Raw genomic sequence first — 20,187 nt, 5'->3', positions numbered from 1 at the left:
CTTTTTCCCACACATTTACCTTTGCCAGGTCCTCAATTTCGTAGTGTATGGCAGTAATGTTTTGTATATACTTCTCTAGAGGCTTTGAATTGTCTGGAATGTAAGTACAGCATTCCTGTACCTTCAAGGCCCTACAGACTCCTCCCTCTTTTGCTAACAGAACATCTAAAGCAAGTCGGTTCTGAAGAACCATTGCCCTAATCGATTGCATCTCCCCTTCTATCAGCATCAAGGATCTTGCAGTACTGGCAGACAGTCTATCTACGACTGTAGCTAACCTCCTGATCTTAATGTCATTCATTATCAATCCTAAGAAAGGGAATGCAGCACCTATTACATCTCCAATTACTTCTGCTGCACCTAGCCCTCGCTTCCATCTAGTTGATATTTCTTTCTTAGGCGTCTCTAAATTCTCAACATGATATATTTTAGGGAAGACAACAGCCAGATAGCATGATCCGTACCAATTATCTGGTAACTTCACATAGGCATATCTTCCACATACAAAATATACATTTGGTATTGCTTGCATCCCTTTCATGAAGTTCTTAGAGTAGTACTCCAATTGAAAAGCATGTTCGCAATTGACTTGTCCTACAAAAACGTTTTCATAGTAGGAGTAACTCCTGTGAATGCACAGTTTCCCCCGTTTCTCCTTATCCAAAGCAATTGGACCAATACTTCCTTTTCGTTGTTGTGCCCTTTCCTCCTTGGTCCAATCTGTTTCTCCTTGTCCTGATGCCTTCAATGCCTTCTGCTTTCTGTATCTAGTATCTACCTGAGCTATAAACTTTTTCTCAACTTCTGATATTTGACAAGTCAGATTGTTGTTTCGAGCATGTGAAGTATCTAACGTTCTCCATGGAATAAACCATTTGTGTAACCTGTCTTCGCTTTTGTAGTAGTCCCATTTGTTCAAATGCTTGAAATTCGGAACCTCTGGCAATGTCGAGTCGAAATTCGAGAAGTAATACTCAAATCCGTCTCGTCCATAAAACATACTTAACAATAAACTGCACGTTATTCCATATGTCAACGGGAGATGATGGTATTTGATACCCTCCTCCACCGAAATTGGTAACTGCATACATACATAGCAGTCCTTTACCTCCATGGCATCAACATATTCATAAAGCAACTTAGCATAAGCATTTGACTTGTAATTCCCCTGTGATTCATCCATGTGTAACCTTTTTACTTCTGCATCTAACAACGCCTTGTCTTTCTCATTGATGTTTCCCTTCTCCTTAACTGTGGTAGTTCTCGGTGTTGACACTCCCTTATCCTCCTTAACTGTGGTTCCATCCCCTTCGTGTCCCGCTAGGAATGAAACAGTTACCACTAAAATTATAAGAGAAACCACTACTCCTAAAAATGTAACAGCTATACATTTTGCCCTGCGGTTCGGGTTGCCAGCCTCCATGTTCTCAAATAGTGTAGTTTTCGACTATCTTCCAGCATTCACTTCCTCTTCTTTTCAAACAAAGTCTTTCTCTCTTGCAATGTCTTTCTTGAAACACTTGGAAGCTTGACAATTTGTTTCCGCAAAACAGTTCAAAGTCCAGTAGAAATAGACAACCCTAGCCCTTCTCCATCCACTAAAATGAAACCCCTATCACTTTTCTTCTTCCACTCGGCGCTAGGTTATCTTGCAACAATTCACAATTTCTTTTCAAAAGTCTTATTTTCGTCTGAAGTTATGTATGACTCAAGGAGTGACACTACTTCTTCATAAATGTCCATCCGAAGTATCATTCCCTCAGGTTCTGGACAGTTCGTACTACACCATGGAAAGTCAACCTTTTCTAGGATTATTCTCCTTATTTCGCTCAAGACAAGTGGACGGACGAAATTGAGAGTTAGCGTTTTTTCAATTTCCAATCCTGGTACTATCAGTTCTATATCCACAATTACAAAGGGGTCCGTTCTAATCAAGATCACTTTCTTCACTTTTCCAGATCTGCACCCCTTTGAAGACATTCGTAGTATGATCTTAGTCCACAACAATAAGCACTCCTAGCAATTCTACTACTCGTTCTAGCATTTCCAAACGAAGAAGAGTTCCCTCCAATATTGGATATCGTGAACAGCAAACTGGAAACTCAACTGTCTCTAAAAGCAATTTTCTTATTCCACTCAGGAGAGCAGGATGAACGATGTTGAGTGTCAGCAACCTTTCGGTCTCCGCTCCTGGCAGTAGAAACTTTATTTGCACTGTGATGATCGGGTCAGTTCTGATCAGTTCCACTTCCCTGATCCTCCCTGTTCTGTGTCTCCCAGACATCTGCAACAAGGTAGGTCCAGTCGGGAGTAGAGTATCTTCTGCTAGGCACTCGCACCCTACTTGATCTTCTAAGACCCTCCTCGGCTTGATCCTGGATATCTTCTTCTGGATCTGAGTCTTCGGATATAGGAGTAAGTGTTTCTTCTTGGGCCGACCTCAAACTTAGCCTTCTTCTTCTTGTTGGCCAAGTGGCAGCTCCAAGCCTTATTCTCCTATTCCTTGTCCTCCCACTTGGTTCTTGATCGCTCCGATACGGATCTGAGTCTGAGTCGTATTCACTTCTGCTCTCTCCTTCAGTTGCGTCTTCTGTCTCACTGCCGTCCTGCCTTCGCTCTTCTTCTGAATCCGATGCGTTCCCAACTTCTTCCGACACCCCCTCAGCTGCCTCAATCCCTTCTTGCGACTCTTCTCCCACTTCCGGGCTTTCGTCTGGGATGGGAGCTGTTCCTTCTAGAGGTGCTGGAACTCTTCTAGTATGGGATGCATGGATCCAATTTGGCAGCCCCCCGCACTTCACCGCGGTGTTCGTGATCAGGATTACCTGAAAGGGCCCACGCCAGCGAACATCTAGGCAGTTCTTCCGGACGTGTTTTTTAACCAGGACCCAGTCCCCTGGGTTCAGGTCATGACACAGGTTCCTCGCTGTTGGAACTTCAGCCGCATGCACCTGAAGGGACACAGAATGGATGGCGTCAGACAGTCCTTTACAATAATCCAAGATCAGATCATCTGTAATATTCAATAGAGCAGTAGTTGGAACTGTAGGAAGTCTCATGGCCCTCCCCATCAGGATCTCGTGGGGAGAGAGACCTGTCCTCCTATCAGGTGTGCTGCGCATGCTCATGAGCACCAATGGAAGAGCATCTGGCCAACTCAAGGATGTGGATGCCACTACTTTAGCCAATCTATTCTTCAAAGTGCCATTCACTTGTTCCACAATTCCTGAAGCTTCTGGTCGATAACTACAATGCAGCTTTTGATCGATATTCAGTGTGGAGCACAACATCTTCACTATTTCGCTGTTAAAATGTTTTCCTCTGTCCGATTCCAAAGAGGCAGGCACCCCGAAGCGCGGTATCAACTCCCTGAGCAACAATTTTGCCACTGTGAGTGTATCGCACCTACGTGTAGGGTATGCCTCAACCCATCTGGAAAATACGCATACAATCACCAACACATACCGAAGGCGATTGACTCTTGGCATTTCGATGAAGTCTAGTTGCATTCTATTGAAAGGCCCCCCTGACCTCCCAATGTGACTCAGTGTGACTGGTGTTCGTTTGCCTACGTTCAGTTGTTGGCAGGTAACACATCGCTTACATACTGATTCTGCTGCTATTCTGAATTTCGGGCAATACCAAGTCTGCCTAAAAACTCTCATCATAGCATCCCTTCCTAGATGTACTGGACCATGTATTTCTCTCGCCATGGGATTAGCTAATTCTTCAGGTAACACAGCTCTCCCATCTGCTGAAACCCAAAAATCCATTTCACTTCGCACACAGCCTGCTATTTCCCATGCCTTTTTCTCTTTTTCAGGTGCGTTCTCCTGCATTATTCTTAAATCCTCCCAAGTGTCTACAGTTTCTAACATCATACTTAATTCTGTCTTTTCTTCTGCACCTTCTATTTCCACCTTTGAGAAAGAATAACTTTGTTCCGCACAATAACGTGCGACTTCATCAGCATATCTATTACCTTGTGACACAAAATCTGTATTCTTAGTATGAGCTACACACTTCACTACTGCAATATCAACAGGACCTTGTAATGCTTCTATCAGCAATCTCACAAATTCTCCATTTCGAATGGGCGAACCAGAGGAGGTCATGTAACCCCTCTGAGACCACAACTGCCCGAAATCATGAACCACACCGAAACCATATTGGCTATCCGTGTAGATGGTGACTCTCTTTCCATTTCCTGCTATGCAGGCACGAGTTAGGGCAATAATCTCTGCTACCTGTGCGGAATGTACTCCTTCCAGGCAAGCGGCTTCCACAACTCCAGTAAGGGTACAAACAGCATAAGCTGCTCTCAACCGACCAGTATCGTCTCTTAAACATGAACCATCAACAAAGTAAATTTCATCGGGGTCAGACAATGGCTCATCCACTATATCTGGTCTGGGTTTCGTGCATAGTTCAGTCACATCAAGGCAATCGTGGTCTTCACATCCTTCGCCTTCTATTACAGTAGGTAATGGCATCAAAGTAGCAGGATTCAAGACAGAGCATCTCCTGAGAGTCACGTTTTCTGCGGCAAGTATAACTTGCTCATAACGCGTGAGCCTGCTATTGGTCAGATGCTGCGTCTTCGTCCTGGTCATTAACAATTCAACTGAATGTGGTACATACACCACTACTGGATGTCCCATTACAATACTTTCGCTCCTTTCAATGCTGACACCCGTTGCAGCAACGGATTTGAGACATCCGGGCAACGCTGCGGCTACTGGATCTAATGTAGCCGAAAAATATGCAACTGGTCTACGGGCATTACCGTGGGTCTGTGCCAAGACTGACAAAGCACATCCCTCTCTCTCACAGCAATAGAGTGAAAACGACTTTTCATAATCTGGCATTCCCAGAGCCGGAGCACGACATAAATCGTCTCTCAGCTGTAAAAACGCCACCAGACATTCTTCATCCCATGGTACCGGATCACTCACCTCCTTGTGCGTCAGTTTCTGTAAGGGCTTTGCTTTCAGTGAAAAGTTAACTATCCACTGTCGGCAGTAACCCACCATTCCTAGGAACATTCTAACCTCTCTCTGAGTTGTAGGCGCATTCATTTTCATTATCGCCTCAATCCTCTCTGGGGACACCTTACGTTTCCCTTTTTCTAACCTGTGCCCTAGATACTGTACTTCTGTCAGACAATACTGTAACTTGCTCGGAGATACCTTATGTCCATTTTCAGCTAAATGATTCAGTAAGGCAATTGAATCTACTTTACAAGCTTCCTCTGTTTCTGACGCAACAAGTAGGTCATCTATGTACTGTACCAGAACCGAGTTCTGTGGCAGTACTAGATTCTCAAGATTCTTCTTCAACAACTGATTAAAGATGGATGGACTGTCTGTGAATCCTTGTGGGATTCGACACCATGTTAGAACGCGATCTTCCATTTTAAACGCAAAAAGGTACCTGCTCTCTTCATCCAATGGGATTGAAAAGAAAGCCTGACAAAGATCTATCACTGTGAACCATTCTGCTTGACATGGTATTTGAAACAATATTACTGATGGATTCGGTACCACGGGACAACATGAAACGACTATGTTGTTAATCTTTCGTAAATCCTGAACTATCCTAAACTTCCCGCTAGGTTTCTGCAAACCCATAATCGGGGAGTTACAAGGACTGCCCACGATTTCCTTCAGTATTCCCTGCTGTATCATTGACTCGATCACAGGCTTTATTCCTGCAATCGTTTCCTGGGACAATTTGTATTGAGGCGTTCTTGGAAACTCAACATTTGGTTTTACCAGAATTTTTACCGGTTCTACCCCTTTAATCAATCCTATATCTTCTCCTGTGAAATCCCACACCTCTGACGCCACTGCATCTCTTAAGTCTTGTGGAAGATCTTCTACAGTCAGAGTAGGATATAGTTCTACACAGAATTTTGAATTGGCCACCTTAAAGGTAGCATCATCGTCGGTAGTCTGTACCTCCACTCCTTGTGGGGTGCAGTATATGGTGCAATTCAATTTGCATAACAAATCCCTACCTAACAGACATACCGGACTCGAGTCACAAACCACAAACTGATGTTCGTTCATGTGGTTTCCAATTTTCACAGACACTGGTTCTGTCAAGGGACTAGTCATTCTTTTATTTGCGACTCCTACCACCTGAATTGTTTCCCCTGACATCGGCAAGTCTGGAACCACCGCTGATCTCAGAGTCGAACGAGTAGCCCCAGTGTCCACTAAGAACGTAGTGGGACACCCTGCCACTTCTGCCTCAACAAATGGCCCTCTCTGATCCACTTCTAGAACTGCCCCGAGGGTACAGTCTTCTTCACTGCTCACCCGTTGTCCTGTCAATGGATCAATGTAATAACATTTTTCTTCCTCGATAAACAGAGGCATTTGTTTAAAGACCTTTCCTCCAGCTGCTATCTTCGGTGGCTGTGGGAATTGGGCCCGTGGAGCCGAAGTCCCCCCTTTGGCCACCTTACTGCTTGGGACTGTCACCTTTTGCACTGGGTCTTCTTGGACCTGCTCTTCTACTTCTTGCTCTCCGTTTTCAGGGTTAAAGGGACACTCGCGTCGCCAATGCCCCACCTGATGACACAGATGACACTTTGTCGTTTTCTTTAAAGTGGCAAAGTCTATCCTAGGTCTCTGCCCTTCTTCATTATCTTTGTTCTGACCATTTGGTTTTCGTCCCATCCCCTGCTTCTGCTGGCCACCCTTCCCAGCGGACTGCATTTGCACCACCATCAATTTCTCCTTTAGATTCTTGGCTTTAGAATCTATCTCGTCACTGCAGTACCTCGCATATCGTAAAATTTCATCTAGTGGTTTGTTCTGCCAACAGATTAAATGTTGCTGTATCATCAAACAAATATCAGGCCTCAACCCCAAGACAAACTTTGACACGAACTGCCCTATGTCTTTGGGATCCATTACATCTAGTCCACTGTATTGCTTGAATGTTTTCAACAATCTTTCATAAAACTCGTGAACTGTCTCCTTGGGTTCCTGCCTTGTTCGGTCTATTTTTACCCAATCTATATCCTGTGGTGGTACCTTATCTTTCAGCCATGCTATTACCCTTTCATACTTTCGCATGACAATCTCAGATGGTCCATTTGTTCGAGCATCCCTCAATGGTTCAGCATTTGGCCATTCGACACTAGTCTTACAAGGGGTCCACAAATCAGATGGGACCACGATGTCAAACAACGTGTTCAAATCTATCCACAGTACTTTCGAAATTTTAACAAACCTCTCTACCTGCTTATACCACTCGACTGGGTTGTCCCGCAACTTCGGGAATGAGTTGGTAAATGCGGCTAAGTCTCCTCTACTCCAGGGCACATGGACATAATTTCCATTTGATATTTCTCGTAAAGGGAATGCCTCCATCTGCATTACCCTTCCCTCAGGGGTCATCACATTTGTACTTCGCCTAACTGTGCCCTTTTTCGACCACCTTTCTTCCCATTTATCCAGTTCTCTCCACACTCTTATCCCTGTTACCAGCTCTCTTATGTGTGTTTTTAATCCAGCAGTTCTCTTCTCATCTAGATCTTGGTCTGCGTACTGTAATCTGTGGTTACTCTGTAATGCCCTTGTCCTAGACAAATCCACGGCATACTTGTCTGCCAAATCAGTCAGTTTTTCATGAACCGCTCTAGCTTTCCTAGTAATATCCTTTGCCATGAACAATAACTCATCCTGTTCATACAATTCTATCCTCTCCAAAGGCAATGTTCCATCTATTATCTCATCTACATCTGACTTTAAACTGGTAACATCAAGCCTTTTTGCCTTTATTTCAGCTTTCAAGACACTCAATTTAGCTCCTCCATCCGCATCTCTCCCATCCCAGCTCCGAGATCTACGTTTAGGTATTGGTGAATTATAGGGAGTCCTCCCCTGTTCCCATCTCTCTAAGTCCCATGCCTTTCCGTCTTCTCGGGGTGGGTGGTGAAACACTCCTTCACGCCTCCCAGCCTCCCTCTCTCCATCCTGGCTAGTTTCACGGGATTGAGGATAAGAGGTTCTATTACTCCCTCTTTCTTCCCTACTTCCCTGTGCTTCCTGAGTATTCGAGGCGTGGCGGGACCTATCGCTGTTCTCCTTTCTCCAATGTTGAACGTCTTCCCCAAGCGTATGATGAAGGCACCTAAACCTATTCTGAAAATTCCGTACCGCCTCATCTCCTCCGTTCCCCCAGAGACGGGACATTTCCTCACATTCTACAATCCTAGTATTTTGTTCCGGCTGTTCTCTCTGATTTGTAGGACCTGCATCCCCTCTATTCTCTTGACTTTGGCCTTCCCGGCCCTGACTGCTTTCGCTGGCCCCACAATGAGATACAGTCCCGTTACCCCTGCTTTCCCACTCTGGTTCCGTTCTTGTCCTGTTACTCGGAGATACTATGGACCCGTCCCATTCCCTCAAATCAGCTCTTAACTCTGAAAAAGATCTTGGCCGCGGTCCCCTTAGATCCATTGGTCCTCTCGGACCTCCCTGTTCTGAATTGGGACCGACAGTTGTGTCTAATGGGGTGTTCCACGTTACCGAACCTGGTAATTGTTTCCATGCATTCGTCACATTATTCCTCCTTTCCATCTCAATCCTTTCCCTATCCAATTGCCTTTGTTGTTCCCCTCTATCTCTCTCAGAATTATAGATCGAAACTATGGGTCCTATGGTAACAGGCACTTGAAGAGCGTCTGGCAATCCCACAGACTCAACCCTTTCTGTGGTTGGCGTTTTCTGCACCACAAACCTTCCCACTACACTCTGTACAGTGTTGTTTGGAGGTGTTTCTCCGCCTTTGCTAGGTGTCCATTCCGATATAGGGAGTGGTGTATATCCCTCTATCTCATTCCCATCTTCCCTTGCGAGCCCTCTATCTTCTATCAAACCCACTCTCGGAGGTGGTCTATCCATCAACAATCTGTTTATCAGATTGTCCTCCGACTCGCTTTCCTCGTCTTCTTCCATGAGGTTTCCTCCTCCTGACACCTCCCTCATCGGATACATTTTCTCCACCTCAATAGTCTGTACCCTCCAACGCTTTTCCTCCTCATCCCATTTGGAATCTCGCACTGCCCTTACCGATCGCGTCAGCCTTTGTTGACGCCTGTTCAAATTTCGGTCGTGTGCAGCCTTAATCCATGCATTAAGAGCCTCAAACTGTGTTGGTCTAGGTGAAGGTTTCAATGAGGACATGGTTGCTTTTAGCCGATGTAACACCTCTAACTTAAACGTTCCGTACTTTGGGAACTGCATTTCCTCATTTCCTTCCGTAAGCTTATTCCAAGCCCCAATCCATAATATCGTATGCAGCCCCACATTCGTTGCCATATAATGAGCTGGCGTACCCTCTGGGGGAGCCTCTTCCCCGTAATAATGTTCACTTCGTTTACGTTTAAAAATCCCTTTCAAACACTTAAAACACTTCATGATTTCTCTTTTCTCCGCGTTTGTTTACTTCCTGATGATATTCCACCAATCTCAGCGCCGTTCTCACTAACTGGCCTATCCGTACGCGACTTTCCTCCGACGTCACGCTAGCCGCCCAACCAGAGCGCGGCTCTAGCTAACGTCACACCAACCGCTCAATCAGAGCGCGGCTCTAGCCGACGTCACCCGTCCCCCTTCGCAGCAGTTCCCCTCCTTTCTCAGCTCGTCTCCTCGGTCATGCACGCATCCCATTCATACATTGAAAAATGATTACTTCCGTCCAAGCGATCACCTTTCTTTGACTGTACGCCCACAGTCTTTCTGTAGTTGTCCCCCTAACTTGGCGAAATGTCTTTCCGTTTACTTCCAGACAATCGCCTTCTCCGATAGGTTACTCACACGCAGTAACTTTCGACCAGCGTCCGTTACTCATACACTCACTCTTACACTCCCCCTATCTTGGATCCACGGCGGTCAATGGTACCTCGTGACCTCCGTACTATGGTCGACAACTACCCTGGATGTTCGATACACCCAAAACCACTTAAGCTCTGGCCTGAACTTAAGATTTCACCAGTTCACCCGTTTACCAGGTTACCAGTTTACCAGGTTGCGCGCGCTCACAACCGTCTCTCATTCACACTACAGGCATTCAACTCCGCAAGACATTACAATACAAATACAACACAAAACACCGCAATCTGTTCACGCATGACCCTTTTTATACTCACTCTCCGATACTGCTGCTTTTCTCGCACCGTCTGCACCTTTCGGCACACGATTCTTCCGCTGCTCGTCTCTCGACGTCTCGGGCCTTGGGGTAAACTAACCTCTCTAGATTACCTTCCTCAAGAAGATAACCATCCTCACTCTGCTACCAACTGCTAACGCGGGATTACTGGTTACTAATTATCTTACCAAATCCCATTTCCTGTCGACTGAATCGTTGGTACCTGTCTTGAGTAAAAGGTAATCTCGAAGTAAACAATCAATTTAAGAACTTACACCACTCTAAATGACCACTGACCAAAATGAAGTTTTAAAGATTTAATATAAAGTCAAAGATAACTGAAGATACAAACTTCTCAAGATGAGATTCAACAGGTATATCGGAATCACTATGAACATGAACTTCTTGAATAGTCTGAGTCTGAAGAACAAAATAATAAGTACAAGTTCGAATACCATCAGGGTTGCTAAAATGGATACAAGTTGCAACCTCAAAGTCATTACAGAAAAGAAAATTAAAGTTAGTCTGTCCCTACACTACACTAAATGACATCCCTACTTAGCAAGATCTTAACCCTCTAGGTGTCAGCCGTGGTGACTTCCTAAGAAGATCACGCACTTCTCTTTGTCTCTTCTCTGATAATGGGTCTCTCCTGATCAGCCTATCTGCCTACCCATCCGCTTCCTTAGGCTCCCAAAATCATCTGCTCTGCTCTCCTCCCGGGTCTCTTTCCCTAATACCAAATCACATTTTCAATAGAAACGCCCCTTGGGACGCCCCTCACGTGGTACATCTTTGCGCGGCAAACTCCATGATGGTACTCTTGAAGACCCTCGTTAAAGTTGACCTTGGTTCCCAGGCAGCTTCTTCAGTGCGCTGATACCCCCTGAAATTCCTGGAAACTCCTACAGGCCTGCGCAAGGCGCCACTGAACAAAGTCCCTTTCATTCGAGCTGATTAGGACCCTCGCACCTGCATACAGCTCTTCCTGCAGTGGGCCTCAAATTCCAGACTCCACCATATCTTAGGCCATAAAACACTCTCAGAGCTTCATACTGGACACCTCACGACCTCTCCTCTAACGAGCACATGACGATTTGAACTTCATGACATTATCGGCTCTGGCCTACTTGATTTACATGCAGCAGGTTCCTGCACTCTTAAAACGTTAACTTGATTTAAACAGCAAACATTCTTAACTAGCATACGTTTCTAAAATAACACATCTATAAAACATATACTTTTAACCCTAAATTCAATAGTACATTTTGAAAGAACCATGTCAACCTTGTCTCACATTATTTTAGCAGCACGTTTAGATTTGCTTGTGAAATAGCCATGAGGCCTACACAAAATACTGGGTTTTTAGAGTTACATTCAACTCTTACATTATTCCTTTAACATGAGAACATGAGGTTTTCATATTCATCCCAAACATTTCTACATTAGTCTCACACAGTTATGATTATCGTTACTCTACTTAAACATTCTATGCATTTCACCTCTAAATATAAGACACTCTGTGTATTTCACTTCTAAATATAAACACTCTGGTGCAAAGTACATGTGAACTAACTACGTGCTTGTAAATATGGCGTACTTATACATTTTTTCCAAACTTGTGCTCTCTCAATGGCGTATGGATGCTATCTGAATTAATAATTATGCCTGGTCTTAAATTTCTCTTTTTTTATCCAGATGTCTTTTGTTGAACTAACTGAACCTAAAATGTAAGCATGCGAGACACATTGGATTTCAAAGGGCATACAAATCTTTTTTTAGATGACATTCAAACATAGTTCTATAAGGATTAAAAGAACCGAATTGGAGAGAATTATTTTCTTACACCACTTAATATTCAGAACAATAGCTGTACTGTAGGGAGACATGAGATGATGTGTTTAGTTTTTTTTCAGGCGAAGACATGCTCAACCATCTAAACAAAGCAAACACAAGGAGATGGTGGACGGAGTACTGAAACTTTTCAGACACTCACCCCCAGTTACAGATCTGGGTTGAATATATCATCGTTCTTTAGCTCACTTCGCCACCCCACTGGATTCAAGCTAGCCTGGCTGATGAGTGGTGTTACACCGAAATCGGTTCCTGGATACTTGTTTCCGGTCCAGAGAAAACCTGGCTTGGCAGTTCGGACTGGACTGTTCACATGAGGCATAGAGTCAAGACTGATTTGCATATAGCTGGGTCTGAACTGGAGTGGCAAAGTGAGCTAAAGAATGATGATGGATTCAGCCCAGATCTGTGAATGGAGTTGAGTGTCTTAAAAGTTTCAGCGCTCCGTCCATCATCTCCTTGTGTTTGTAACTGTCTAAACAAGCACTGTCAAACCCCCAGTTAGTCTTGCCTTCAAAATACAAGTGCAGACCTATTGGTTTTACTATACTGTATAGACAAAATCATTCCAAGATGGCTGTTGCAGTGTTTGAATCTGTGCGTACACAATGACGAACATTTGCAATGTTTTTGTCAAATTGTATTGTGAGATGCCTGCCAGTGCTTAGGCGTAAATATGTACTTATGCTTAGAAGCCATCTTGCAATTATTTTGTCATACTTGATTCCAAAGTTAACATTCCGAGGTGAAGATTAGTAATTTTTGTATGATAAATTATTAAATAAAGTATGTGTGGGCGCCCTGCAAATGATCACAAGCAAGTGGACCACTGCCAGCATGCAGCTGCAAGGCCTTTACAAAAATAATTTAAAGGAATAATAATATCAAATGTATGCTGGGAGAAAAGTGAAGGTATATTAGACAAATATATACGATTAAGAAGCATGGTAAAAATGTGCAGCTGCAAGTCCTAATAAGAATTAAACAACTAAAGTAGTGGTGGGGTGAGAAAGAGCAAGACAAGTGTTGCTGTCCCAATAGGTGTTAAAGAAATACAAAAATCGCAACCTCTTCAGTGAAATGATATAACTCATACATTCAGAAACAATCTAAAGAAGAAATGCTCAAAGGGCGAAATGAATAAAAGAATGGGGATGCAACCCATTAAATAAGGAGAATGAAACTGAGATTGGCAAGAGAACTCTACAGTCATTAGCACGAGACTGACCCAAGTCAGACTCTGTAGAGGAAACCTGAAATACTCACTCGGTGTAGTTAAATTTGTGTTTAGGAGGAAGTTACAAAAACCAAAAATTAGGGTAAGAGTGGCCATTGTAATTGAATTCAGTTTTCTCCATTTACAGGTAGATGAATGCAAGGTGTATTTCATTGAAAGATATCAGGAGACATTGCAGTATAATGCGAGCATGAACCTGTTCCGCAAGCACATTCATGTAGCTTGTGAAGTGCTTCACAGTAAGGGAAATTAGATGTAGAAGCTCTGCTGCAATTTACTTGAGGTTTATGTTTCACCTGTCATTAAAACTCTATAAGCTTCCCAAATAAAACGTTTGCATACATACCACTGCGAATCTCTGAATGCAGAAATCATGCAATCCATGTCCAATGCCCATATCTGTCCCGCAGCCCACCTAACCCTACTCTAACCCAACTGTGTTCGGGTATTTCTCAAGCACCCGTGTGACTGGAGACCTTTTCACTCAAAGGATTCATTCTGGGTGCTGTTCATTGCTGACGAGATTGCTACCAGACCTGCAGATGGTTGCATTTCACGTGCTCGCGTGTTTTGTGCCACCCTGCTGGTGTTCCAGTGGCTCAATGCTTTTGATTTCATGAAGTCTGGCATTGCTGTTCTTTGCAGCATGCAGCTATTCTCATCTGACTGGGGGGATAGGCGGCGTGAACATCCACGACTCGCCGATTTGCTAATTAGAGCCAGGAAGAGAATTATCACATTAATGAACAAATAATTACTTTACCACTGTCTTTTCTTGAGTAATTGTTCTTCGCCCTGTGGATATCGCAGTCTTGCACACACTGAAATAGTCATCTCGCTGGCAAGTGACAAATCTGGAGAAAAATAGCATTGGAGGTTATGGCTATTTGGTATATTTGAAACTGCCTTTAATTGAGTTGAAAAGAAGTCTACTTTTCTGCTGTACACGTATTTTGGTATTACTCTGTTCACACCTAAGAGACATTTACCTAATATTGTTTACTGGCGTGTTTTTTTTTTTACTTGGATTTACACATAATCAGCACACTTTCCAAGACTATATTACAAATTCTATAAGCCACGATATCATTACCTCCAAGACTGACCTATGCCCTAATACCAACAGTTAAGGAACTGGGCATTAGGCCATGTATTGCATTCCTTATATTTTTATAGATTCACAGTGCTATGTCCTATATCCATCCTTATTAGCTTAACCCCTCAGTTGACCTGTTAGTGACTTCAGGTTACACGCACATTTCAACAACTACTGCGTTCGTCCACTGTGGTAGGTCACTGACTAAATTGTGCAGAGTCCAGTCTGGAGCAATATTTACGCAATGGGTCAGCCTAAACATTTACTCCCGTGGAATTTGCATGCATTATAAAAACGATCCGCTATTTTATTGTATTTATGGTCACACAGAGGTTTTCCAAAAATGCCCTCTAAAGTGTGTGTTGTCTGTACTTTCATTTGGAAACTCATGTATGCAAGAACTGCTTATGTTTTATATAAAATATTATATACAGAATATTTGAAATGTGTGGGATTCACTTATTAAGTTGGATAGCATGTGACTAAAATATGTCTATCTTTTGAAATTGCTCCACTGAAAGTGAGCGAATTTGTTTACAGCTGACAGATGGTTTCAGAAGATAATGTTAGCATTTGGATATCTTTATTTTATGAGCGTAGACTGCATTTATTGCATGTAAAAGGCATTGAAGGCAAACCTGTGCTGCTAGGAGCATGTCATTCTGTTTATGAAAGACGTTTCAGTGTAGGTGAAATTGTTTACACGGATAATCGGTCAGCAAGCTGGAGCACCCACGAAATCACAGAGCTAGAACCTTTAGATGGGCTTTTGACATTAACTCGACTTCGCGCAGACCGCTGGGATATAATCTGTTTCTACGGCGAATAAATGCTTATACCTTTGACACGGGCACCCACTGTCACACCGCTTCTGCGCTCCATCCACCTTGTTGAAATCTGTCAGATGGATGTGACTCTTGCTTTGACAGTGCAATGCCAAGTGATATGAATTAGTTTGTGCATCTTTTCAAGATGTGACGCTGTAGATCCTTCAGCTTGAATTAAATATCTCTTCCATCTGCAAGTACAGCTCAGCGTTGGACGTGACATGGATCAATATGATCTGGGGCTAGGTTTGCAATGTGACTGATTATATTAGCATCATGTCCACAGATCAATATTGAGTTTTATTATGAGCCAAACTCTATAATTGTGTTTAATCAATAAGCCTTTGTCTACTCTCCTTTAGAAAATATAGCCTTTCGCCATGAGGTACTTCAAAATTACATTAGGATTGTACATGTTTAGTAACAAGCTTGGAGAGACCTACATTTGAATTTAAAGGAACAAAGAGTCTGTGTTTTCTATTGTAAGAGGAAGTCAATTTTTAAGTTGATAACAGATTGTTCAGTCAACGTAGAGCAGGGCGCATCAGAGAGGGTTAATGTGCTAATACATGGCCTGTCCTGGTGGGCACTCTAAAGCACATTTTGTCCATATTTGACAGATAAATTCACTTTGTGCATTTTGACAAAGCATACCATTATGAAAGGCAATCAATGGAGTCTGTCTTTTGATAAAGCCGCGGGGTCCGAAGGCGTTGGAATATCTATTTGTGAATAACAATGCATGTGGGTCTTGGATGGAAGTGCCATTTGAGATAGGAGGCCATATTGCAGATGTGTATTTACACACAAACACTGCTCTCTTTCTCTGTCCATTACTTGATGGCTACAGAAGCTCTTCATGTGTGTCTCATTAAGAACCCAGCATAAAATGAAGTCTGGAAATGAACTCAGTCTGACGACTCTATTCTTTTCGCCTTTAGTATGCCACTTCGTAAGAGGACTTCAAACCATGGACTGGTCATAGATTGATTTTTCTAACAGCCATTTTACAACAGAAACATGAAGTGCTCTGTGCTTGCTATTTTAGTGGATAAAAGAATATGGGCGAATGCAAATCAATTTGTTAGAAGGGCCTAGTACGTTTAGGAGCAACTGATCACCCACGGCTTTCTTAAGTCCCCCCCCCCCCAAAAAAAAGGTTTGATTTATTTGTTATTGTATGCATTGCTATGCCACCTTTGGTCAGCTTATAGCCACTTTCACATCAGTCATGTTTATTTTCTTCAATTTCTTGTTCAACCTTGTAAAATATTCAGTTTTTCTCAGTCTAAATTAGGATCAATCATCCTTTCAGTTTTGTGGTACCTTCGATTTCTTTTTCTGTGACTTTAATTTCTATTCCAAGACTGACTCTGTTCTTTATTTTAAAAATGCACCTGCTTCTTCTCCTTAAAACCAGACGCAGAGCGCGCTCAGAAGCACGGCATGGACGAGTTTATCTCCGCGAATCCCTGCAGATTCGACCACGCATCCCTGTTTAAAATCCTCCAGAGACAGACGCTGGATCACAGGTTGAACGATTCCTACTCGTGTCTGGTGAGTATCGGCTGGAATAAAGAACATGTCGAAGTGAGAAATAGTTGTCACGAGCTGGTATTTCCCCTTCAGGCTCGTTTAATAGCAGTGCTCGCGGCCAGGATAAAGCATTCCAATCGATAGGCTTGAAATTTGAAAATTATACACTTGTAGCCGACTGCTGTGCCGCTCAATGGCGACGAGAATCGAGTCCAAGTGCCTGAGCGCCGCCGCCGCCGCGGCTGGCGGGCTGCTATAGAGAGGGCAGGACGCAAACACGAAGCTTTAATGAAGGACGCCGCGGCGGATGCTGAAGGGACGCGAGCGGCTCCTCAAAAGGCAGGCGCGGACGCCGCCATATTGTAATTGTCCTACGTGGAGCTAGACCCCTTGACTGGGAATTCTGATGCTTGCTTTCAATTGATAGCTGTTTCACCAAGTGCATTAATAGTGTGCGGCTGGTGTCCAGGCGTTAGCACTTGTAGTCCTCCGCGGGAGGTATCTGTGTCAGGGCCAGTTGACGTTGAAGAGTGGCCCATTTAATTCAAATCGATGTATCTCTAGAAGTATCACTGTATGCTGTGTAATCACAAACACTACAACATAACATTTAGTCAAATATAAAATAGCAAAATACTCAATATGCAAAGCTTTCGTTACATGCACAGTGTGAGCACCTGTTGTGGTGCACAAAGCACAACCTGAATGGTGACAGCTTACCTGCAGCCGGAGGTACAAGCAAGCTCTAAGAATTTAAACAGCGGGAGTGCAGCAAAACGTCTTTTATTGCACTATTTATTTCCACGCTTTCACTTAAGACTCAGAGCCGGCAGGCATCGCGTTTCATTACCACCCCTTTTTGGTAAAATTCCCTGAGTTCCTAATCCCCCTTTTTACAACCATTTAAAGTCAACAAATGTGTTGATGTCCTGATTGTTATGTTTTGACTTTTCATGTGACGAAATATTGTTTGCATAGACTCTTGCTTCTTCCTCATTACCATCATTTTACTCACTACCCCTCCCCTCTCTTTCTTCCTCACTTTGTACTTTCCATCTTTCTTCCCTTTGTCTTTCTTTAATTCCTCTCTTTACTTTCTTCCTTCCATAGCTTATTCTCTCATCTCGCTCTTCCGTTTTCTACCTCTCTTAAATATTATTGCTATTGGTGGGCATATCACAATCAACATTTGTATCTCTATATGAGTATAAGCTGGACTTGCATGTCACTGTATTTGCTGTGATTTCTCTATTCTTAATTTTATCAATAAAAGAATTGATACACAAACATAAATATTTTCCATCTATAATCAAATAATAACTATTACGGAACCAAATAGACACCTACATTTTTTTGACTGCATATTTTGAGTGTTAGCAGAAAAGAAGAAGCAGTTGATGAGGCAAGACAGCCACTTGAAGGGAAGGGGCTGAGTTTGCAGCACCGCACACAGGGTCAGAAATCTGTTCTTCCTCACAATACAGTAGGCCGTGTCTAACCTTGAAATAATAAAAAGCATCAAACAGGATTTATATTGCGTGTGCAGTGCTATAGCAACTATGAATAGGATGCACTTCAGATTAGCTTTTTTACTTTAGCATTTTGTTATTGGCCATAATTATATCTATATGTGAATTGTCTGTTTCAAAGATAACGAAGAAAAATAAACCCTTGTTTCCTTCTCTGTGTGTGTATATTGCTTATACCTTTGGTGCAATATGACAATACTTTAAATACACATGTATATAATGTGTCTATGTATGGCTGTTCATGTTTGTGTGTGTGTGCGTGTATATATATACACACAAACACACATACGCAGACCCATACACAGAGACAAATATATACATGTGTATTTAAATATGTATATATACACACACACATGTATGTATATACACACACAGTTTTTTTTTCATTGAACAAGCTCAGGTTAAAGTCAAGATACGGGTTGAATTAGGCACAACACCGTGACATATGTTTTAAAAACTCTGACATTCTCTTAAAACCACAATTAATGTGCAGTCTTGTTTATGGATTAAAATTGAAATTCGTCAGTTATGGTTAGCTCACACAACTGACAAAAAAGCCATTCAAACCATAACTTGCACTCCAAATGCAATGTTCATTACCTCTGCAATTACAAATGTCATAAAATACCATGCAGGGCAAATTGCATATCACATTACCACTAACACTTAATAAAATAATTATGAATACAGTATTTATTGATTTGAAAACATGTTCTTATTTTGTGACGTTCAGTTTTTAGGTTCTGTTACTGATTGGTATAAGTATTGTAAGGTAAAAATACTGAGCAGATCTACACAAATCTAGGCAAAGGTACATTCATGTGAACATTTCTATGTTCATGCTATGTTTGGTTTAATTTAATTCAGCATTTTTTCTCCAAGTGAAGGGCAAAGATTCTTATGGGAGTTAAATTTGGGAACACTTTTTTGACCCCCCCCAACTTATGGGTTCCCTTCTTCATTGATCTGCATGAAACTCAAAATATCAAGAGTAAGTTAAACATGGTAAGCATCTAAGTGTTTTGGAATCCGTATTAGCAATTCAAGAATTCTACATTATAGGATCTTCATTGATAGTCAAAAACACTAGAATAATTCTGCACCATTTCCATGGAGCACTCCTTTATATATGTATAATCCATTTTAAAATAGCATTGGGTGTTTGTCCATTTGATTTCATGATGTACACCCAGTTACAACCTATCAGGGTCTCAATTTATTTTTCTGGGAGAATACATTGACCCTAAATAACAATCTGAAACTTGCATTGCAGCAGTTTTGCTTTCAAGGTGAAATTGTTTGAAGGAAAAAACAATAACATGTTAAGAATCCATGAAGCGTCTCTACCCGCAGTGAACCCTACTGACAGTTTGACTCAAAGAGCAAGTACTTTTTTCATGCTCATGTGAACAGGATCTTCAGGGCACATGTGAGGTTTTCAACCTCAGTTTTTCCATAAATATCAAAATCTATTATAGATTTTAAAGCTTCACTCTGTTCCTTAACCATGAAATACCTTAATAAAACAACAGCCAACCGGGAGCACAGGTTTAGGGTCTGAGGACAGTCTCAATTTACAATAAGTCTAGCATAGACTTTTACAAAGATCATTGAATGAAATAAAATGTTTGCACAGATCATTTTCTGGGCAGGAATGTTACCTCTGTCTTTGGAGCCGTAAGTTAAGGTTTTGGATGAGGAATCCAGGTGGGCCTCAACTTTGCATGAACACAATGCGGCCAGTGGGTAACGTGTCCAGATGTCCATCATGGGGAGCACGTGATCACTGCGTGTGCTGTTGGTGCTGTGTCTTGATTCGCTAAGTGTTCTTAACTTCATGTGACATCTGACTTGAAGGTGTTTTGGAAACACACGCACCTATTGGCCATTTGTGCTTTATTGCGGCCTATCTCCCTGCACCATTGTGGTGTCGGTGCACAC

At 42.5% G+C, this 20,187-nt stretch overlaps 1 protein-coding gene across 5 annotated transcripts in view; it reads left to right on the top strand.

The window, feature by feature from the left end:
* The window catches only part of CADPS2 (calcium dependent secretion activator 2), a 2,489,915-nt gene that overhangs the window by 1,514,105 nt on the left and 955,623 nt on the right, over positions 1-20,187 (top strand). For all 5 annotated transcript variants that reach the window (XM_078680818.1, XM_078680809.1, XM_078680789.1 and 2 more), the window contains exon 12: positions 16,602-16,738. In XM_078680818.1, coding sequence (XP_078536944.1) covers positions 16,602-16,738 — 137 coding nt within the window. The remainder of the gene's footprint in view (positions 1-16,601; positions 16,739-20,187) is intronic.

The sequence above is a fragment of the Lissotriton helveticus genome, chromosome 1_1 (assembly GCF_964261635.1).
Source record: "Lissotriton helveticus chromosome 1_1, aLisHel1.1, whole genome shotgun sequence".
In the NCBI taxonomy this organism is placed as follows: domain Eukaryota; kingdom Metazoa; phylum Chordata; class Amphibia; order Caudata; family Salamandridae; genus Lissotriton; species Lissotriton helveticus.
This window is presented reverse-complemented; position numbering and strand designations above follow the sequence as displayed.